Genomic DNA, 18,329 nt, shown 5'->3' with positions numbered 1-18,329 from the left:
GGTGTATGTGTACCCCCATTTGAGAACCACTGCCATAGAGTGTAATATACAGGCTGTTGTCCAGGTGATGACGTGAGATTGTGTTGACTTTGAAGGACGAGACATGAAGCCCTGCAGAAGCTGGCCATCTTCTTTCAACACCACCAAGAAGAGTTTGTTGATGATGGACTAGCGACTCCGACCAAGTAGAGTCCTCTCACGTCTGCAACATGCATGCTTGCTTTGAATGTTCAACACTTCTCTTCTTCCTCTCCTTTCTGTCTGCTGCCTAGCGCTGACCCTCCAAGTGAGTGTTTCCATTGTTGACAGGACTATCTGCACACCTGTGTCTGACCTTGTCTGACCTTCCATGCAGGCTTCTTGTGTGCTGTTGAAGAGCCTCCAAGTGAGTGTTTCCATTGTTGACAGGACTATCTGCACACCTGTGTCTGACCTTGTCTGACCTTCCATGCAGGCTTCTTGTGTGCCGTTGAAGAGCCTCCAAGTGAGTGTTTCCATTGTTGACAGGACTATCTGCACACCTGTGTCTGACCTTGTCTGACCTTCCATGCAGGCTTCTTGTGTGCTGTTGAAGAGCCTCCAAGTGAGTGTTTCCATTGTTGACAGGACTATCTGCACACCTGTGTCTGACCTTGTCTGACCTTCCATGCAGGCTTCTTGTGTGCCGTTGAAGAGCCTCCAAGTGAGTGTTTCCATTGTTAACAGGACTTTCTGCACACCTGTGTCTGACCTTGTCTGACCTTCCATGCAGGCTTCTTGTGTGCTGTTGAAGAGCCTCCAAGTGAGTGTTTCCATTGTTGACAGGACTATCTGCACACCTGTGTCTGACCTTGTCTGACCTTCCATGCAGGCTTCTTGTGTGCCGTTGAAGAGCCTCCAAGTGAGTGTTTCCATTGTTGACAGGACTATCTGCACACCTGTGTCTGACCTTGTCTGACCTTCCATGCAGGCTTCTTGTGTGCTGTTGAAGAGCCTCCATATCCGTAAGTGTTGCCATCAGGATTCTGCATACTCTGGCTCAGTGCTTCCCAAACTTTTTACCATCCTGTACCTCTTCAAACATTTAATCTCCAGCTGCGTACCCCCTTCCTCTCTGTTTTTCTTTCTCTGTTTGACCCCCCGTCGCCCCCTTCGGTTGAATTCAATTTTCATGGATCCTGTTGTTGTGATATCAATGAGGCTCTCCTGTTCTGATGCCATTAAGGCAGTAAGCATGGCAGAAAAGGTATATTGAATCCAACCGTCCGACTCGTCAATTTGAGGGATGTACCTGCATGTTTGTGCAGCCAGCTCACTGAGGTGTGTAGTTATGTCACGTTTGACAGACTGAGGTCATTTGCACACACAAAGTCATACAGACCTCTGTTTTGTTGTTGTTTATGCAGTCTAACCAAAGCTGTGACGTCTTGATCATAACTTCAATTCTATCCTGTACAGCAAATATGGTTGCGGAGAGCCTCTGTCATCCGATAAGTTCATTCAGACCGGGAAAAATATCACCCAGATAAGATAGTGGTGTAAGAAAGTCTTCATTAAGCAAATAACCAGACAGGTGGAAATTGTGGTCAGTAAATAACAATTTAAGCTCATCTTACCATTGAAAGAAATGTGTCAGTGCTTTGTCCCTTGATGACCAGCCACCTCCTTGTGCAGTAATAGTCTTATTTCACTGCATAGTGCAGGAACTATGTCTTGATGACCAGCCACCTCCTTGTGCAGTAATAGTCTTATTTCACTGCATAGTGCAGGAAGTATGTCTTGATGACCAGCCACCTCCTTGTGCAGTAATAGTCTTATTTCACTGCATAGTGCAGGAAGTATGTCTTGATGACCAGCCACCTCCTTGTGCAGTAATAGTCTTATTTCACTGCATAGTGCAGGAACTATGTCTTGATGACCAGCCACCTCCTTGTGCAGTAATAGTCTTATTTCACTGCATAGTGCAGGAACTATGTCTTGATGACCAGCCACCTCCTTGTGCAGTAATAGTCTTATTTCACTGCATAGTGCAGGAACTATGTCTTGATGACCAGCCACCTCCTTGTGCAGTAATAGTCTTATTTCACTGCATAGTGCAGGTACTATGTCTTGATGACCAGCCACCTCCTTGTGCAGTAATAGTCTTATTTCACTGCATAGTGCAGGAACTATGTCTTGATGACCAGCCACCTCCTTGTGCAGTAATAGTCTTATTTCACTGCATAGTGCAGGAAGTATGTCTTGATGACCAGCCACCTCCTTGTGCAGTAATAGTCTTATTTCACTGCATAGTGCAGGAACTATGTCTTGATGACCAGCCACCTGATGGGGGGCGTGGTCTAGCATTGTTGTTGGATGAGGGCGTGAGAGTGATGGGTCTCTAGCTGTCTTAGCAAGACTGAAGTGAGAGTGGTTGGTCCGTAGATGTCTTAGCAAGACTGAAGTGAGAGTGGTTGGTCTGTAGATGTCTTAGCAAGACTGAAGAGAGAGTGATGGGTCTGTAGATGTCTTAGCAAGACTGAAGTGAGAGTGATGGATCTGTAGATGTCTTAGCAAGACTGAAGTGAGAGTGATGGATCTGTAGATGTCTTAGCAAGACTGAAGTGAGAGTGATGGATCTGTAGATGTCTTAGCAAGACTGAAGTGAGAGTGATCGGTCTGTAGATGTCTTAGCAAGACTGAAGTGAGAGTGATCGGTCTGTAGATGTCTTAGCAAGACTGAAGTGAGAATGGTTGGTCTGTAGATGTCTTAGCAAGACTGAAGTGAGAGTGGTTGGTCTGTAGATGTCTTAGCAAGACTGAAGTGAGAGTGATAGGTCTGTAGATGTCTTAGCAAGACTGAAGTGAGAGGGATTGGTCTGTAGATGTCTTGGCAAGACTGAAGTGAGAGTGATTGGTCTGTAGATGTCTTGGCAAGACTGAAATGAAAGTGATGGATCTGTAGATGTCTTAGCAAGACTGAAGTGAGAGTGATGGATCTGTAGATGTCTTGGCAAGACTGAAGTGAGAGTGGTTGGTCTGTAGATGTCTTGGCAAGACTGAAGTGAGAGTGATTGGTCTGTAGATGTCTTTGCAAGACTGAAGTGAGAGTGATTGGTCTGTAGATGTCTTAGCAAGACTGAAGTGCGAGTGGTTGGTCTGTAGATGTCTTTGCAAGACTGAAGTGAGAGTGGTTGGTCCGTAGATGTCTTAGCAAGACTGAAGTGAGAGTGGTTGGTCTGTAGATGTCTTAGCAAGACTGAAGTGAGAGTGATGGGTCTGTAGATGTCTTAGCAAGACTGAAGTGAGAGTGATGGGTCTGTAGATGTCTTAGCAAGACTGAAGAGAGAGTGATGGGTCTGTAGATGTCTTAGCAAGACTGAAGTGAGAGTGATGGATCTGTAGATGTCTTAGCAAGACTGAAGTGAGAGTGATGGATCTGTAGATGTCTTAGCAAGACTGAAGTGAGAGTGATGGATCTGTAGATGACTTAGCAAGACTGAAGTGAGAGTGATGTATCTGTAGATGTCTTAGCAAGACTGAAGTGAGAATGGTTGGTCTGTAGATGTCTTAGCAAGACGGAAGTGAGAGTGATTGGTCTGTAGATGTCTTGGCAAGACTGAAGTGAGAGTGATTGGTCTGTAGATGTCTTTGCAAGACTGAAGTGAGAGTGGTTGGTCTGTAGATGTCTTAGCAAGACTGAAGTGAGAGTGATTGGTCTGTAGATGTCTTAGCAAGACTGAAGTGAGAGTGATGGGTCTGTAGATGTCTTAGCAAGACTGAAGTGAGAGTGATTGGTCTGTAGATGTCTTGGCAAGACTGAAGTGAGAGTGATTGGTCTGTAGATGTCTTTGCAAGACTGAAGTGAGAGTGGTTGGTCTGTAGATGTCTTAGCAAGACTGAAGTGAGAGTGATTGGTCTGTAGATGTCTTGGCAAGACTGAAGTGAGAGTGATTGGTCTGTAGATGTCTTGGCAAGACTGAAGTGAGAGTGATTGGTCTGTAGATGTCTTTGCAAGACTGAAGCTTTCATTGAGTTGTGAGAGTACTTTTGCACACTTTGGCTGAATAGACCAACCAGTATCGATACAAATGAACCCCAAAGCAATGTAGTTCTTATCATATTTGCATCTTCAGGGTGATGTCGTTATGATGTCTCTATCCGTGTGCTTTCTCATGTCGGAGCCAAAGATACTCACTGTCACTGTCAGCGGCCATGCTAGTAACTTGGCTAGCATCAATTGTAGCGTAGCCCTACTGCTCGCACGCATCCTGATCCGAGGAAGAGAAACCTGGGTTGCTGTCACCGGCAGGGGGGGGATTTACACTTTTTAGCTATGTGTCCATTATTCCGGCGCAGGTATGGCTGTTTTCTATGAATAGTAACTTGACTTTAACAAGTAGCCTGAATGGTTGCTAGGCAACAATTGAAAGACTGTGTTGGGAGAAGACTTGAGCCTGTGGCGGGAGAAGTATGTATTTAGAATGCAGGTCTACAGCGTGGGTGGTACAGTATGTTGCCTTCATCCAATAATCATGTCAAACAAAAGGCTGGGGCAAACAAAACCAAAAGTGAAAACAACGGGCCTCCCATGCAGGATTTTAGAAGAGTTTTCTAACCCTGCGTGGCAGACATTTCCATTGGGCTTTTCTCCCTTAACAACAGTGGAGTTCAAATGTTTTGTATTGACCTTAACGTACCCCCGACAATCACCTGGCGTACCCCCGGGGTTAGACCTACCCCACCTGCACGAGCTAATGACTGTGCTTTGTGTTGTGACAGTGAACAGGAAGTGGACTTCTCCCAGCTGGAACTCCTTCCTCCTCCACCTCTGTATGCTGACACCTTCTGAGTGCAACTTCTCTGTAGCTCCTTTCACTTCCTTCTACCTACTTCTCTTCTTGCCTTTCTTTGCATTAATAAATCCTTGTCATGGATTCATGCTTTCATTGACTTTTCCATATCAACTCTACACCAGCTGCAAAATCTCATTGCAATTAATACAAAAAATGCAATATTTCTTCTGCCTGTGCAAAAATGAGATGTGTTGCTACCACCGGGCTCCAAATAGTCTTCAATTCATGCCTCTGAGCGTCTCAAAGTGCTGATGTCGAACTGTAATACTTGCACGGGACAAGTTAGGAGACACTTTGACAAGGTGCTGAGGAGAGAAAGCGTATATTGACCGAGAGAGTTGTGATAATATTGTCAACATTATTGTGAGAGCAAATTAAGCACTGTCAGCATAAATAAACCACTTCCAATGCAATGAACTATTTTAGCATCTCAACCTTGAAATATCCAAGTTAAATAAAACAAAGAAATGTTTTGCACTTGAATAAAAATTTCAACCAAAAGCAGAAGATGTCTTGAAGGGTCAAATGTACCAAAACAATAAACACACAATGATTGCCACCAATGTTGAATGTGCACAAAAAGCACTTCTACACACACACACCAACATCTTTTACCGAGTTACTTTCTGGGCTGAGAAAACATTTCATTTTGTACTTTTGGAAGAGCAATATTCTTTGTATTTGTCTTTAACTTATTCCCTTTTTATTTTGGGAAAATTTAAAAATGTTTTTTGTAGTAAAGGCAAATTGGGAGATCATTTTGTTTCACTTTGGGCTAATGTGACGTCACTTCCTGTTGACCCGCCTCCATCTGTTTCAACTTGATATCCAACTTTGGGTTTATGTGACATCACTTCCTGTTGACCCGCCTCCGTCTGTTTCAACTTGATATCCAACTTTGGGTTTATGTGACATCACTTCCTGTTGACCCGCCTCCATCTGTTTCAACTTGATATCCAACTTTGGGTTTATGTGACATCACTTCCTGTTGACCCGCCTCCGTCTGTTCAACTTGATATCCAACTTTGGGTTTATGTGACATCATTTCCTGTTGACCCGCCTCCGTCTGTTTCAACTTGATATCCAACTTTGGGTTTATGTGACATCACTTCCTGTTGACCCGCCTCCGTCTGTTTCAACCTAATATCCAACTTTGGGTTTATGTGACATCACTTCCTGTTGAGCCGCCTCCATCTGTTTCAACTTGATATCCAACTTTGGGTTTATGTGACGTCACTTCCTGTTGACCCGCCTCCGTCTGTTTCAACTTGATATCCAACTTTGGGTTTATGTGACATCACTTCCTGTTGACCCGCCTCCGTCTGTTTCAACCTAATATCCAACTTTGGGTTTATGTGACATCACTTCCTGTTGACCCGCCTCCATCTGTTTCAACTTGATATCCAACTTTGGGTTTATGTGACGTCACTTCCTGTTGACCCGCCTCCGTCTGTTTCAACTTGATATCCAACTTTGGGTTTATGTGACATCACTTCCTGTTGACCCGCCTCCATCTGTTTCAACTTGATATCCAACTTTGGGTTTATGTGACATCACTTCCTGTTGACCCGCCTCCGTCTGTTTCAACTTGATATCCAACTTTGGGTTTATGTGACATCACTTCCTGTTGACCCGCCTCCGTCTGTTTCAACTTGATATCCAACTTTGGGTTTATGTGACATCATTTCCTGTTGACCCGCCTCCGTCTGTTTCAACTTGATATCCAACTTTGGGTTTATGTGACATCACTTCCTGTTGACCCGCCTCCGTCTGTTTCAACCTAATATCCAACTTTGGGTTTATGTGACATCACTTCCTGTTGACCCGCCTCCATCTGTTTCAACTTGATATCCAACTTTGGGTTTATGTGACGTCACTTCCTGTTGACCCGCCTCCGTCTGTTTCAACTTGATATCCAACTTTGGGTTTATGTGACATCACTTCCTGTTGACCCGCCTCCGTCTGTTTCAACCTAATATCCAACTTTGGGTTTATGTGACATCACTTCCTGTTGACCCGCCTCCATCTGTTTCAATTTGATATCCAACTTTGGGTTTATGTGACGTCACTTCCTGTTGACCCGCCTCCGTCTGTTTCAACTTGATATCCAACTTTGGGTTTATGTGACATCACTTCCTGTTGACCCGCCTCCGTCTGTTTCAACTTGATATCCAACTTTGGGTTTATGTGACATCACTTCCTGTTGACCCGCCTCCGTCTGTTTCAACTTGATATCCAACTTTGGGTTTATGTGACATCACTTCCTGTTGACCCGCCTCCGTCTGTTTCAACTTGATATCCAACTTTGGGTTTATGTGACATCACTTCCAGTTGACCCGCCTCCATCTGTTTCAACTTGATATCCAACTTTGGGTTTATGTGACATCACTTCCTGTTGACCCGCCTCCGTCTGTTTCAACTTGATATCCAACTTTGGGTTTATGTGACATCACTTCCTGTTGACCCGCCTCCGTCTGTTTCAACTTGATATCCAACTTTGGGTTTATGTGACATCACTTCCTGTTGACCCGCCTCCATCTGTTTCAACTTGATATCCAACTTTGGGTTTATGTGACATCACTTCCTGTTGACCCGCCTCCATCTGTTTCAACTTGATATCCAACTTTGGGTTTATGTGACATCACTTCCTGTTGACCCGCCTCCATCTGTTTCAACTTGATATCCAACTTTGGGTTTATGTGACATCACTTCCTGTTGACCCGCCTCCATCTGTTTCAACTTGATATCCAACTTTGGGTTTATGTGACATCACTTCCTGTTGACCCGCCTCCGTCTGTTTCAACTTGATATCCAACTTTGGGTTTATGTGACATCACTTCCTGTTGACCCGCCTCCGTCTGTTTCAACTTGATATCCAACTTTGGGTTTATGTGACATCACTTCCTGTTGACCCGCCTCCGTCTGTTTCAACTTGATATCCAACTTTGGGTTTATGTGACATCACTTCCTGTTGACCCGCCTCCATCTGTTTCAACTTGATATCCAACTTTGGGTTTATGTGACATCACTTCCTGTTGACCCGCCTCCATCTGTTTCAACTTGATATCCAACTTTGGGTTTATGTGACATCACTTCCTGTTGACCCGCCGCCGTCTGTTTCAACTTGATATCCAACTTTGGGTTTATGTGACATCACTTCCTGTTGACCCGCCTCCGTCTGTTTCAACTTGATATCCAACTTTGGGTTTATGTGACATCACTTCCTGTTGACCCGCCTCCATCTGTTTCAACTTGATATCCAACTGTGGGTTTATGTGACATCACTTCCTGTTGACCCGCCTCCGTCTGTTTCAACTTGATATCCAACTTTGGGTTTATGTAACATCACTTCCTGTTGACCCGCCTCCGTCTGTTTCAACTTGATATCCAACTTTGGGTTTATGTGACATCACTTCCTGTTGACCCGCCTCCGTCTGTTTCAACCTAATATCCAACTTTGGGTTTATGTGACATCACTTCCTGTTGACCCGCCTCCATCTGTTTCAACTTGATATCCAACTTTGGGTTTATGTGACATCACTTTCTGTTGACCCGCCTCCGTCTGTTTCAACTTGATATCCAACTTTGGGTTTATGTAACATCACTTCCTGTTGACCCGCCTCCGTCTGTTTCAACTTGATATCCAACTTTGGGTTTATGTGACATCACTTCCTGTTGACCCGCCTCCGTCTGTTTCAACTTGATATCCAACTTTGGGTTTATGTGACATCACTTCCTGTTGACCCGCCTCCATCTGTTTCAACTTGATATCCAACTTTGGGTTTATGTGACATCACTTCCTGTTGACCCGCCTCCGTCTGTTTCAACTTGATATCCAACTTTGGGTTTATGTGACATCACTTCCTGTTGACCCGCCTCCGTCTGTTTCAACTTGATATCCAACTTTGGGTTTATGTGACATCACTTCCTGTTGACCCGCCTCCATCTGTTTCAACTTGATATCCAACTTTGGGTTTATGTGACATCACTTCCTGTTGACCCGCCTCCATCTGTTTCAACTTGATATCCAACTTTGGGTTTATGTGACATCACTTCCTGTTGACCCGCCTCCATCTGTTTCAACTTGATATCCAACTTTGGGTTTATGTGACATCACTTCCTGTTGACCCGCCTCCGTCTGTTTCAACTTGATATCCAACTTTGGGTTTATGTGACATCACTTCCTGTTGACCCGCCTCCGTCTGTTTCAACTTGATATCCATTCTTCCTGTTCAATGCAAATACTCGTGGTTTACTCAAGAACGTCTTCATGTACTTTTACATGGGGAACAACGTTAATGTCTTTTGTTTTCATGTTAGCATTTAAGTCCTTCATGAGTTGATGAAAGAGCAGTTATCAATCACACATCATTAATAAATTCCAGTAAACGGAAGGGAATTATTATTACTATCGTTAATCTGCATGCAGTACAAATACTGTCAGCTGCTAGAAAGTAGTCTTCTAACTACACTTGTACATGGTGACTATCCACGCTGGTAAATACTCTTAGCTGCTAGAAAGTACTCTTCTAACTACACTTGTACATGGTGACTATCCACGCTGGTAAATACTCTTAGCTGCTAGAAAGTACTCTTCTAACTACACTTGTACATGGTGACTATCCACGCTGGTAAATACACTTAGCTGCTAGAAAGTACTCTTCTAACTACACTTGTACATGGTGACTATCCACGCTGGTAAATACTCTTAGCTGCTAGAAAGTACTCTTCTAACTACACTTGTACATGGTGACTATCCACGCTGGTAAATACTCTTAGCTGCTAGAAAGTACTCTTCTAACTACACTTGTACATGGTGACTATCCAAGCTGGTAAATACTCTTAGCTGCTAGAAAGTACTCTTCTAACTACACTTGTACATGGTGACTATCCACGCTGGTAAATACTCTTAGCTGCTAGAAAGTACTCTTCTAACTACACTTGTACATGGTGACTATCCATGCTGGTAAATACTCTTAGCTGCTAGAAAGTACTCTTCTAACTACACTTGTACATGGTGACTATCCACGCTGGTAAATACTCTTAGCTGCTAGAAAGTACTCTTCTAACTACACTTGTACATGGTGACTATCCACGCTGGTAAATACTCTTAGCTGCTAGAAAGTACTCTTCTAACTACACTTGTACATGGTGACTATCCACGCTGGTAAATACTCTTAGCTGCTAGAAAGTACTCTTCTAACTACACTTGTACATGGTGACTATCCACGCTGGTAAATACTCTTAGCTGCTAGAAAGTACTCTTCTAACTACACTTGTACATGGTGACTATCCACGCTGGTAAATACTCTTAGCTGCTAGAAAGTACTCTTCTAACTACACTTGTACATGGTGACTATCCATGCTGGTAAATACTCTTAGCTGCTAGAAAGTAGTCTTCTAACTACACTTGTACATGGTGACTATCCACGCTGGTAAATACTCTTAGCCGCTAGAAAGTAGTCCTCTAACTACACTTGTACATGGTGACTATCCACGCTGGTAAATACTCTTAGCTGCTAGAAAGTACTCTTCTAACTACACTTGTACATGGTGACTATCCACGCTGGTAAATACTCTTAGCTGCTAGAAAGTACTCTTCTAACTACACTTGTACATGGTGACTATCCACGCTGGTAAATACTCTTAGCTGCTAGAAAGTACTCTTCTAACTACACTTGTACATGGTGACTATCCAAGCTGGTAAATACTCTTAGCTGCTAGAAAGTACTCTTCTAACTACACTTGTACATGGTGACTATCCAAGCTGGTAAATACTCTTAGCTGCTAGAAAGTACTCTTCTAACTACACTTGTACATGGTGACTATCCACGCTGGTAAATATTCTTAGCTGCTAGAAAGTACTCTTCTAACTACACTTGTACATGGTGACTATCCACGCTGGTAAATACTCTTAGCTGCTAGAAAGTACTCTTCTAACTACACTTGTACATGGTGACTATCCACGCTGGTAAATACTCTTAGCTGCTAGAAAGTACTCTTCTAACTACACTTGTACATGGTGACTATCCACGCTGGTAAATACTCTTAGCCGCTAGAAAGTACTCTTCTAACTACACTTGTACATGGTGACTATCCACGCTGGTAAATACTCTTAGCCGCTAGAAAGTAGTCCTCTAACTACACTTGTACATGGTGACTATCCACGCTGGTAAATACTCTTAGCTGCTAGAAAGTACTCTTCTAACTACACTTGTACATGGTGACTATCCACGCTGGTAAATACTCTTAGCTGCTAGAAAGTACTCTTCTAACTACACTTGTACATGGTGACTATCCACGCTGGTAAATACTCTTAGCTGCTAGAAAGTACTCTTCTAACTACACTTGTACATGGTGACTATCCACGCTGGTAAATACTCTTAGCTGCTAGAAAGTACTCTTCTAACTACACTTGTACATGGTGACTATCCACGCTGGTAAATATTCTTAGCTGCTAGAAAGTACTCTTCTAACTACACTTGTACATGGTGACTATCCATGCTGGTAAATACTCTTAGCTGCTAGAAAGTACTCTTCTAACTACACTTGTACATGGTGACTATCCAAGCTGGTAAATACTCTTAGCTGCTAGAAAGTACTCTTCTAACTACACTTGTACATGGTGACTATCCACGCTGGTAAATACTCTTAGCTTCTAGAAAGTACTCTTCTAACTACACTTGTACATGGTGACTATCCAAGCTGGTAAATACTCTTAGCTGCTAGAAAGTACTCTTCTAACTACACTTGTACATGGTGACTATCCACGCTGGTAAATACTCTTAGCTGCTAGAAAGTACTCTTCTAACTACACTTGTACATGGTGACTATCCACGCTGGTAAATACTCTTAGCTGCTAGAAAGTACTCTTCTAACTACACTTGTACATGGTGACTATCCAAGCTGGTAAATACTCTTAGCTGCCAGAAAGTACTCTTCTAACTACACTTGTACATGGTGACTATCCACGCTGGTAAATACTCTTAGCTGCTAGAAAGTACTCTTCTAACTACACTTGTACATGGTGACTATCCACGCTGGTAAATATTCTTAGCTGCTAGAAAGTACTCTTCTAACTACACTTGTACATGGTGACTATTCACGCTGGTAAATACTCTTAGCTGCTAGAAAGTACTCTTCTAACTACACTTGTACATGGTGACTATCCACGCTGGTAAATACTCTTAGCTGCTAGAAAGTACTCTTCTAACTACACTTGTACATGGTGACTATCCAAGCTGGTAAATACTCTTAGCTGCTAGAAAGTACTCTTCTAACTACACTTGTACATGGTGACTATCCACGCTGGTAAATACTCTTAGCTGCTAGAAAGTACTCTTCTAACTACACTTGTACATGGTGACTATCCACGCTGGTAAATATTCTTAGCTGCTAGAAAGTACTCTTCTAACTACACTTGTACATGGTGACTATCCACGCTGGTAAATATTCTTAGCTGCTAGAAAGTACTCTTCTAACTACACTTGTACATGGTGACTATCCAAGCTGGTAAATACTGTCAGCTGCTAGAAAGTACTCTTCTAACTACACTTGTACATGGTGACTATCCACGCTGGTAAATACTCTTAGCTGCTAGAAAGTACTCTTCTAACTACACTTGTACATGGTGACTATCCACGCTGGTAAATATTCTTAGCTGCTAGAAAGTACTCTTCTAACTACACTTGTACATGGTGACTATCCACGCTGGTAAATATTCTTAGCTGCTAGAAAGTACTCTTCTAACTACACTTGTACATGGTGACTATCCAAGCTGGTAAATACTCTTAGCTGCTAGAAAGTACTCTTCTAACTACACTTGTACATGGTGACTATCCACGCTGGTAAATACTCTTAGCTGCTAGAAAGTACTCTTCTAACTACACTTGTACATGGTGACTATCCACGCTGGTAAATATTCTTAGCTGCTAGAAAGTACTCTTCTAACTACACTTGTACATGGTGACTATCCACGCTGGTAAATACTCTTAGCTGCTAGAAAGTACTCTTCTAACTACACTTGTACATGGTGACTATCCACGCTGGTAAATACTCTTAGCTGCTAGAAAGTACTCTTCTAACTACACTTGTACATGGTGACTATCCACGCTGGTAAATACTCTTAGCTGCTAGAAAGTACTCTTCTAACTACACTTGTACATGGTGACTATCCACGCTGGTAAATACTCTTAGCTGCTAGAAAGTACTCTTCTAACTACACTTGTACATGGTGACTATCCACGCTGGTAAATACTCTTAGCTGCTAGAAAGTACTCTTCTAACTACACTTGTACATGGTGACTATCCACGCTGGTAAATATTCTTAGCTGCTAGAAAGTACTCTTCTAACTACACTTGTACATGGTGACTATCCAAGCTGGTAAATACTCTTAGCTGCTAGAAAGTACTCTTCTAACTACACTTGTACATGGTGACTATCCACGCTGGTAAATACTCTTAGCTGCTAGAAAGTACTCTTCTAACTACACTTGTACATGGTGACTATCCACGCTGGTAAATATTCTTAGCTGCTAGAAAGTACTCTTCTAACTACACTTGTACATGGTGACTATCCACGCTGGTAAATACTCTTAGCTGCTAGAAAGTACTCTTCTAACTACACTTGTACATGGTGACTATCCACGCTGGTAAATACTCTTAGCTGCTAGAAAGTACTCTTCTAACTACACTTGTACATGGTGACTATCCACGCTGGTAAATACTCTTAGCTGCTAGAAAGTACTCTTCTAACTACACTTGTACATGGTGACTATCCACGCTGGTAAATACTCTTAGCTGCTAGAAAGTACTCTTCTAACTACACTTGTACATGGTGACTATCCACGCTGGTAAATACTCTTAGCTGCTAGAAAGTACTCTTCTAACTACACTTGTACATGTGACTATCCAAGCTGGTAAATACTCTTAGCTGCTAGAAAGTACTCTTCTAACTACACTTGTACATGGTGACTATCCACGCTGGTAAATACTCTTAGCTGCTAGAAAGTACTCTTCTAACTACACTTGTACATGGTGACTATCCACGCTGGTAAATACTCTTAGCTGCTAGAAAGTACTCTTCTAACTACACTTGTACATGGTGACTATCCACGCTGGTAAATACTCTTAGCCGCTAGAAAGTACTCTTCTAACTGCACTTGTACATGGTGACTATCCACGCTGGTAAATACTCTTAGCTGCTAGAAAGTACTCTTCTAACTACACTTGTACATGGTGACTATCCAGGCTGGTAAATACTCTTAGCTGCTAGAAAGTACTCTTCTAACTACACTTGTAGATGGTGACTATCCACGCTGGTAAATACTCTTAGCTGCTAGAAAGTACTCTTCTAACTACACTTGTACATGGTGACTATCCAGGCTGGTAAATACTCTTAGCTACTAGAAAGTAGTCCTCTAACTACACTTGTACATGGTGACTATCCACGCTGGTAAATACTCTTAGCTGCTAGAAAGTAGTCCTCTAACTACACTTGTACATGGTGACTATCCACGCTGGTGAAGTTATCCACGTATCCTTCGGTTAATTGACTTATCGAGTCCGCCCTTGTAGTCCTCAACAAGTTCCTTCTTTTCTTCCATCCTCTTGTTGTGGGGCAGACTGGCTCGCACATGCACATGCACATGTAACTTATATCTGCCAGTAGACTCGCTATGGAATGGTTAACAAAGACGCTGTCACAGTGGAGGCACGTGAATAATAGTGCCCACAAATCATCAGGCGCCATCTTTGCTACCAAGCAGGTGTGCTGTGCTCTGATGCTTGCAATTGCTGTCCTTTGCATCGTCCTTTTTATAATGCAAAATAATAATTCTTCACTGTAAGTCTACTTTTGTACTTATTCCATCATATTTATGTACGGCGTGGCGCAGTGGGAGAGTGGCCGTGCGCAACCCGAGCGTCCCTGGTTCAAATCCCACCTAGTACCAACCTCGTCACGTCCGTTGTGTCCTGAGCAAGACACTTCACCCTTGCTCCTGATGGGTGCTGGTTGGCGCCTTGCATGGCAGCTCCCTCCATCAGTGTGTGAATGTGTGTGTGAATGTGGAAGTAGTGTCAAAGCGCTTTGAGTACCTTGAAGGTAGAAAAGCGCTATACAAGTACAACCCATTTATCATTTACAATGTATTGCAATCACTGTATGCAACATGTTTAATTATTATGTGATGATGTCATATTTCCTGACAATAATCAGATATGAAACTGTTGTGAGCAGCAGACATTTTTGGTCCGCATCCATTCATCCATCCATTTCTACCACTTATTCCCTTTGGGTCACGGGGGGCGCTGGTGCCTATCTCAGCTACAATCGGGCGGAAGGCGCAGTACACCCTGGACAAGTCGCTAACTCATCGCAGGGCCAACACAGATAGACCACATTCACACACTAGGGACCATTTAGTGTTGCCAATCAACCTATACCCAGGTGCAGGTGGGAGGGGCCTATCCCCAGGTGCGTGTCTTTGGAGGTGGGAGGGGCCTATCCCCAGGTGCATGTCTTTGGAGGTGGGAGGAGCCTGTCCCCAGGTGCATGTTTTTGGAGGTGGGAGGAGCCTATCCCCAGGTGCATGTCTTTGGAGGTGGGAGGAGCCTATCCCCAGGTGCATGTCTTTGGAGGTGGGAGGAGCCTATCCCCAGGTGCATGTTTTTGGAGGTGGGAGGGGCCTATCCCCAGGTGCTTGTCTTTGGAGGTGGGAGGGGCCTATTCCCAGGTGCATGTCTTTGGAGGTTGGAAGGGCCTATCCCCAGGTGCATGTCTTTGGAGGTGGGAGGGGCCTATCCCCAGGTGCATGTCTTTGGAGGTGGGAGGGGCCTATCCCCAGGTGCATGTCTTTGGAGGTGGGAAGGGCCTATCCCCAGGTGCATGTCTTTGGAGGTGGGAGGGGCCTATCCCCAGGTGCATGTCTTTGGAGGTGGGAGGGGCCTATCCCCAGGTGCATGTCTTTGGAGGTGGGAGGAGCCTATCCCCAGGTGCATGTTTTTGGAGGTGGGAGGGGCCTATCCTTTGGAGGGAGGAGGGGCCTATCCCCAGGTGCATGTCTTTGGAGGTGGGAGGGGCCTATCCCCAGGTGCATGTCTTTGGAGGTGGGAGGGGCCTATCCCCAGGTGCATGTCTTTGGAGGTGGGAGGAGCCTATCCCCAGGTGCATGTTTTTGGAGGTGGGAGGGGCCTATCCCCAGGTGCTTGTCTTTGGAGGTGGGAGGGGCCTATCCCCAGGTGCATGTCCTTGGAGGTGGGAGGGGCCTATCCCCAGGTGCATGTCTTTGGAGGTGGGAGGGGCCTATCCCCAGGTGCATGTCTTTGGAGGTGGGAAGGGCCTATCCCCAGGTGCATGTCTTTGAGGTGGGAGGAAGCCAGAGTACTCGGAGGGAACCCACACATTCACGGGAAGGACATGCAAACTCCACACAGAAAGATCCCAAGCCCGGTATTGAACCCAGGACTACTCAGGAACTTTGTATTGTGAGGCAGACGCACTAACCCCTCTGCCACCGTGAAGCCCGGTCCACGACATATTTCACTTTATTCATTATTTAAATATTTCTTCCAACTTTGTGTTGTATATTTTAATATGAGATTTCAATTAATTTTATATACTTGTATAAATGCATTTTATATACTTGTATACATGCATTTTATATACTTGTATACATGCATTTTATATACTTGTATACATGCATTTTATATACTTGTATACATGCATTGTATATACTTGTATACATGCATTTTATATACTTGTATACATGCATTTTATATACTTGTATACATGCATTTTATATACTTCTACACATGCATTTTATATACTTGTATACATGCATTTTATATACTTGTATACATGCATTTTATATACTTGTATACATGCATTTTATATACTTGTATACATGCATTTTATATACTTGTAAATATGCATTTTATATACTTGTATACATGCATTTTATATACTTGTATACATGCATTTTATATACTTGTATACATGCATTTTATATACTTCTACACATGCATTTTATATACTTGTATACATGCATTTTATATACTTGTATACATGCATTTTATATACTTGTATACATGCATTTTATATACTTGTATACATGCATTTTATATACTTGTATACATGCATTTTATGTACTTCTACACATGCATTTTATATACTTCTACACATGCATTTTATATACTTCTACACATGCATTTTATATACTTGTATACATGCATTTTATATACTTGTATACATGCATTGTATATACTTGTATACATGCATTTCATATACTTGTATACATACATTTTATATACTTGTATACATGCATTTTATATACTTGTATACATGCATTTTATATACTTGTAAATATGCATTTTATATACTTGTATACATGCATTTTATATACTTGTATACATGCATTTTATATACTTGTATACATGCATTTTATATACTTGTATACATGCATTTTATATACTTGTATACATGCATTTTATATACTTGTAAATATGCATTTTATATACTTGTATACATGCATTTTATATACTTGTATACATGCATTTTATATACTTGTAAATATGCATTTTATATACTTGTATACATGCATTTTATATACTTGTATACATGCATTTTATATACTTGTATACATGCATTTTATATACTTGTATACATGCATTTTATATACTTGTATACATGCATTTTATATACTTGTATACATGCATTTTATATACTTGTATACATGCATTTTATATACTTGTATACATGCATTTTATATACTTGTAAATATGCATTTTATATACTTGTATACATGCATTTTATATACTTGTATACATGCATTTTATATACTTGTATACATGCATTTTATATACTTGTATACATGCATTTTATATACTTGTATACATGCATTTTATATACTTGTATACATGCATTTTATATACTTGTATACATGCATTTTATATACTTGTAAATATGCATTTTATATACTTGTATACATGCATTTTATATACTTCTACACATGCATTTTATATACTTGTATACATGCATTTTATATACTTGTATACATGCATTTTATATACTTGTATACATGCATTTTATATACTTGTATACATGCATTTTATATACTTGTATACATGCATTTTATATACTTCTACACATGCATTTTATATACTTCTACACATGCATTTTATATACTTCTACACATGCATTTTATATACTTGTATACATGCATTTTATATACTTGTATACATGCATTGTATATACTTGTATACATGCATTTCATATACTTGTATACATACATTTTATATACTTGTATACATGCATTTTATATACTTGTATACATGCATTTTATATACTTGTAAATATGCATTTTATATACTTGTATACATGCATTTTATATACTTGTATACATGCATTTTATATACTTGTATACATGCATTTTATATACTTGTATACATGCATTTTATATACTTGTATACATGCATTTTATATACTTGTAAATATGCATTTTATATACTTGTATA

The 18,329-nt window shown here is 41.7% G+C and overlaps 1 protein-coding gene across 27 annotated transcripts in view; it reads left to right on the top strand.

The window, feature by feature from the left end:
* The window catches only part of LOC133552029 (uncharacterized), a 57,065-nt gene that overhangs the window by 31,858 nt on the left and 6,878 nt on the right, over positions 1 to 18,329 (top strand). For 4 of the 27 annotated variants that reach the window (XM_061899284.1, XM_061899280.1, XM_061899279.1 and 1 more), the window contains exons 16-24: positions 96 to 185; positions 273 to 286; positions 356 to 385; positions 455 to 484; positions 554 to 583; positions 653 to 682; positions 752 to 781; positions 851 to 880; positions 950 to 983. In XM_061899284.1, coding sequence (XP_061755268.1) covers positions 96 to 185; positions 273 to 286; positions 356 to 385; positions 455 to 484; positions 554 to 583; positions 653 to 682; positions 752 to 781; positions 851 to 880; positions 950 to 983 — 318 coding nt within the window. Of the gene's footprint in view, positions 1 to 95; positions 186 to 272; positions 287 to 355; positions 386 to 454; positions 485 to 553; positions 584 to 652; positions 683 to 751; positions 782 to 850; positions 881 to 949; positions 984 to 4,740; positions 4,946 to 18,329 lie in introns of those variants that run through there. The other 23 variants (XM_061899285.1, XM_061899295.1, XM_061899283.1 and 20 more) reach the window with 23 other exon arrangements.

Source organism: Nerophis ophidion, linkage group LG04, assembly GCF_033978795.1.
Source record: "Nerophis ophidion isolate RoL-2023_Sa linkage group LG04, RoL_Noph_v1.0, whole genome shotgun sequence".
NCBI lineage: Eukaryota > Metazoa > Chordata > Actinopteri > Syngnathiformes > Syngnathidae > Nerophis > Nerophis ophidion.
This window is presented reverse-complemented; position numbering and strand designations above follow the sequence as displayed.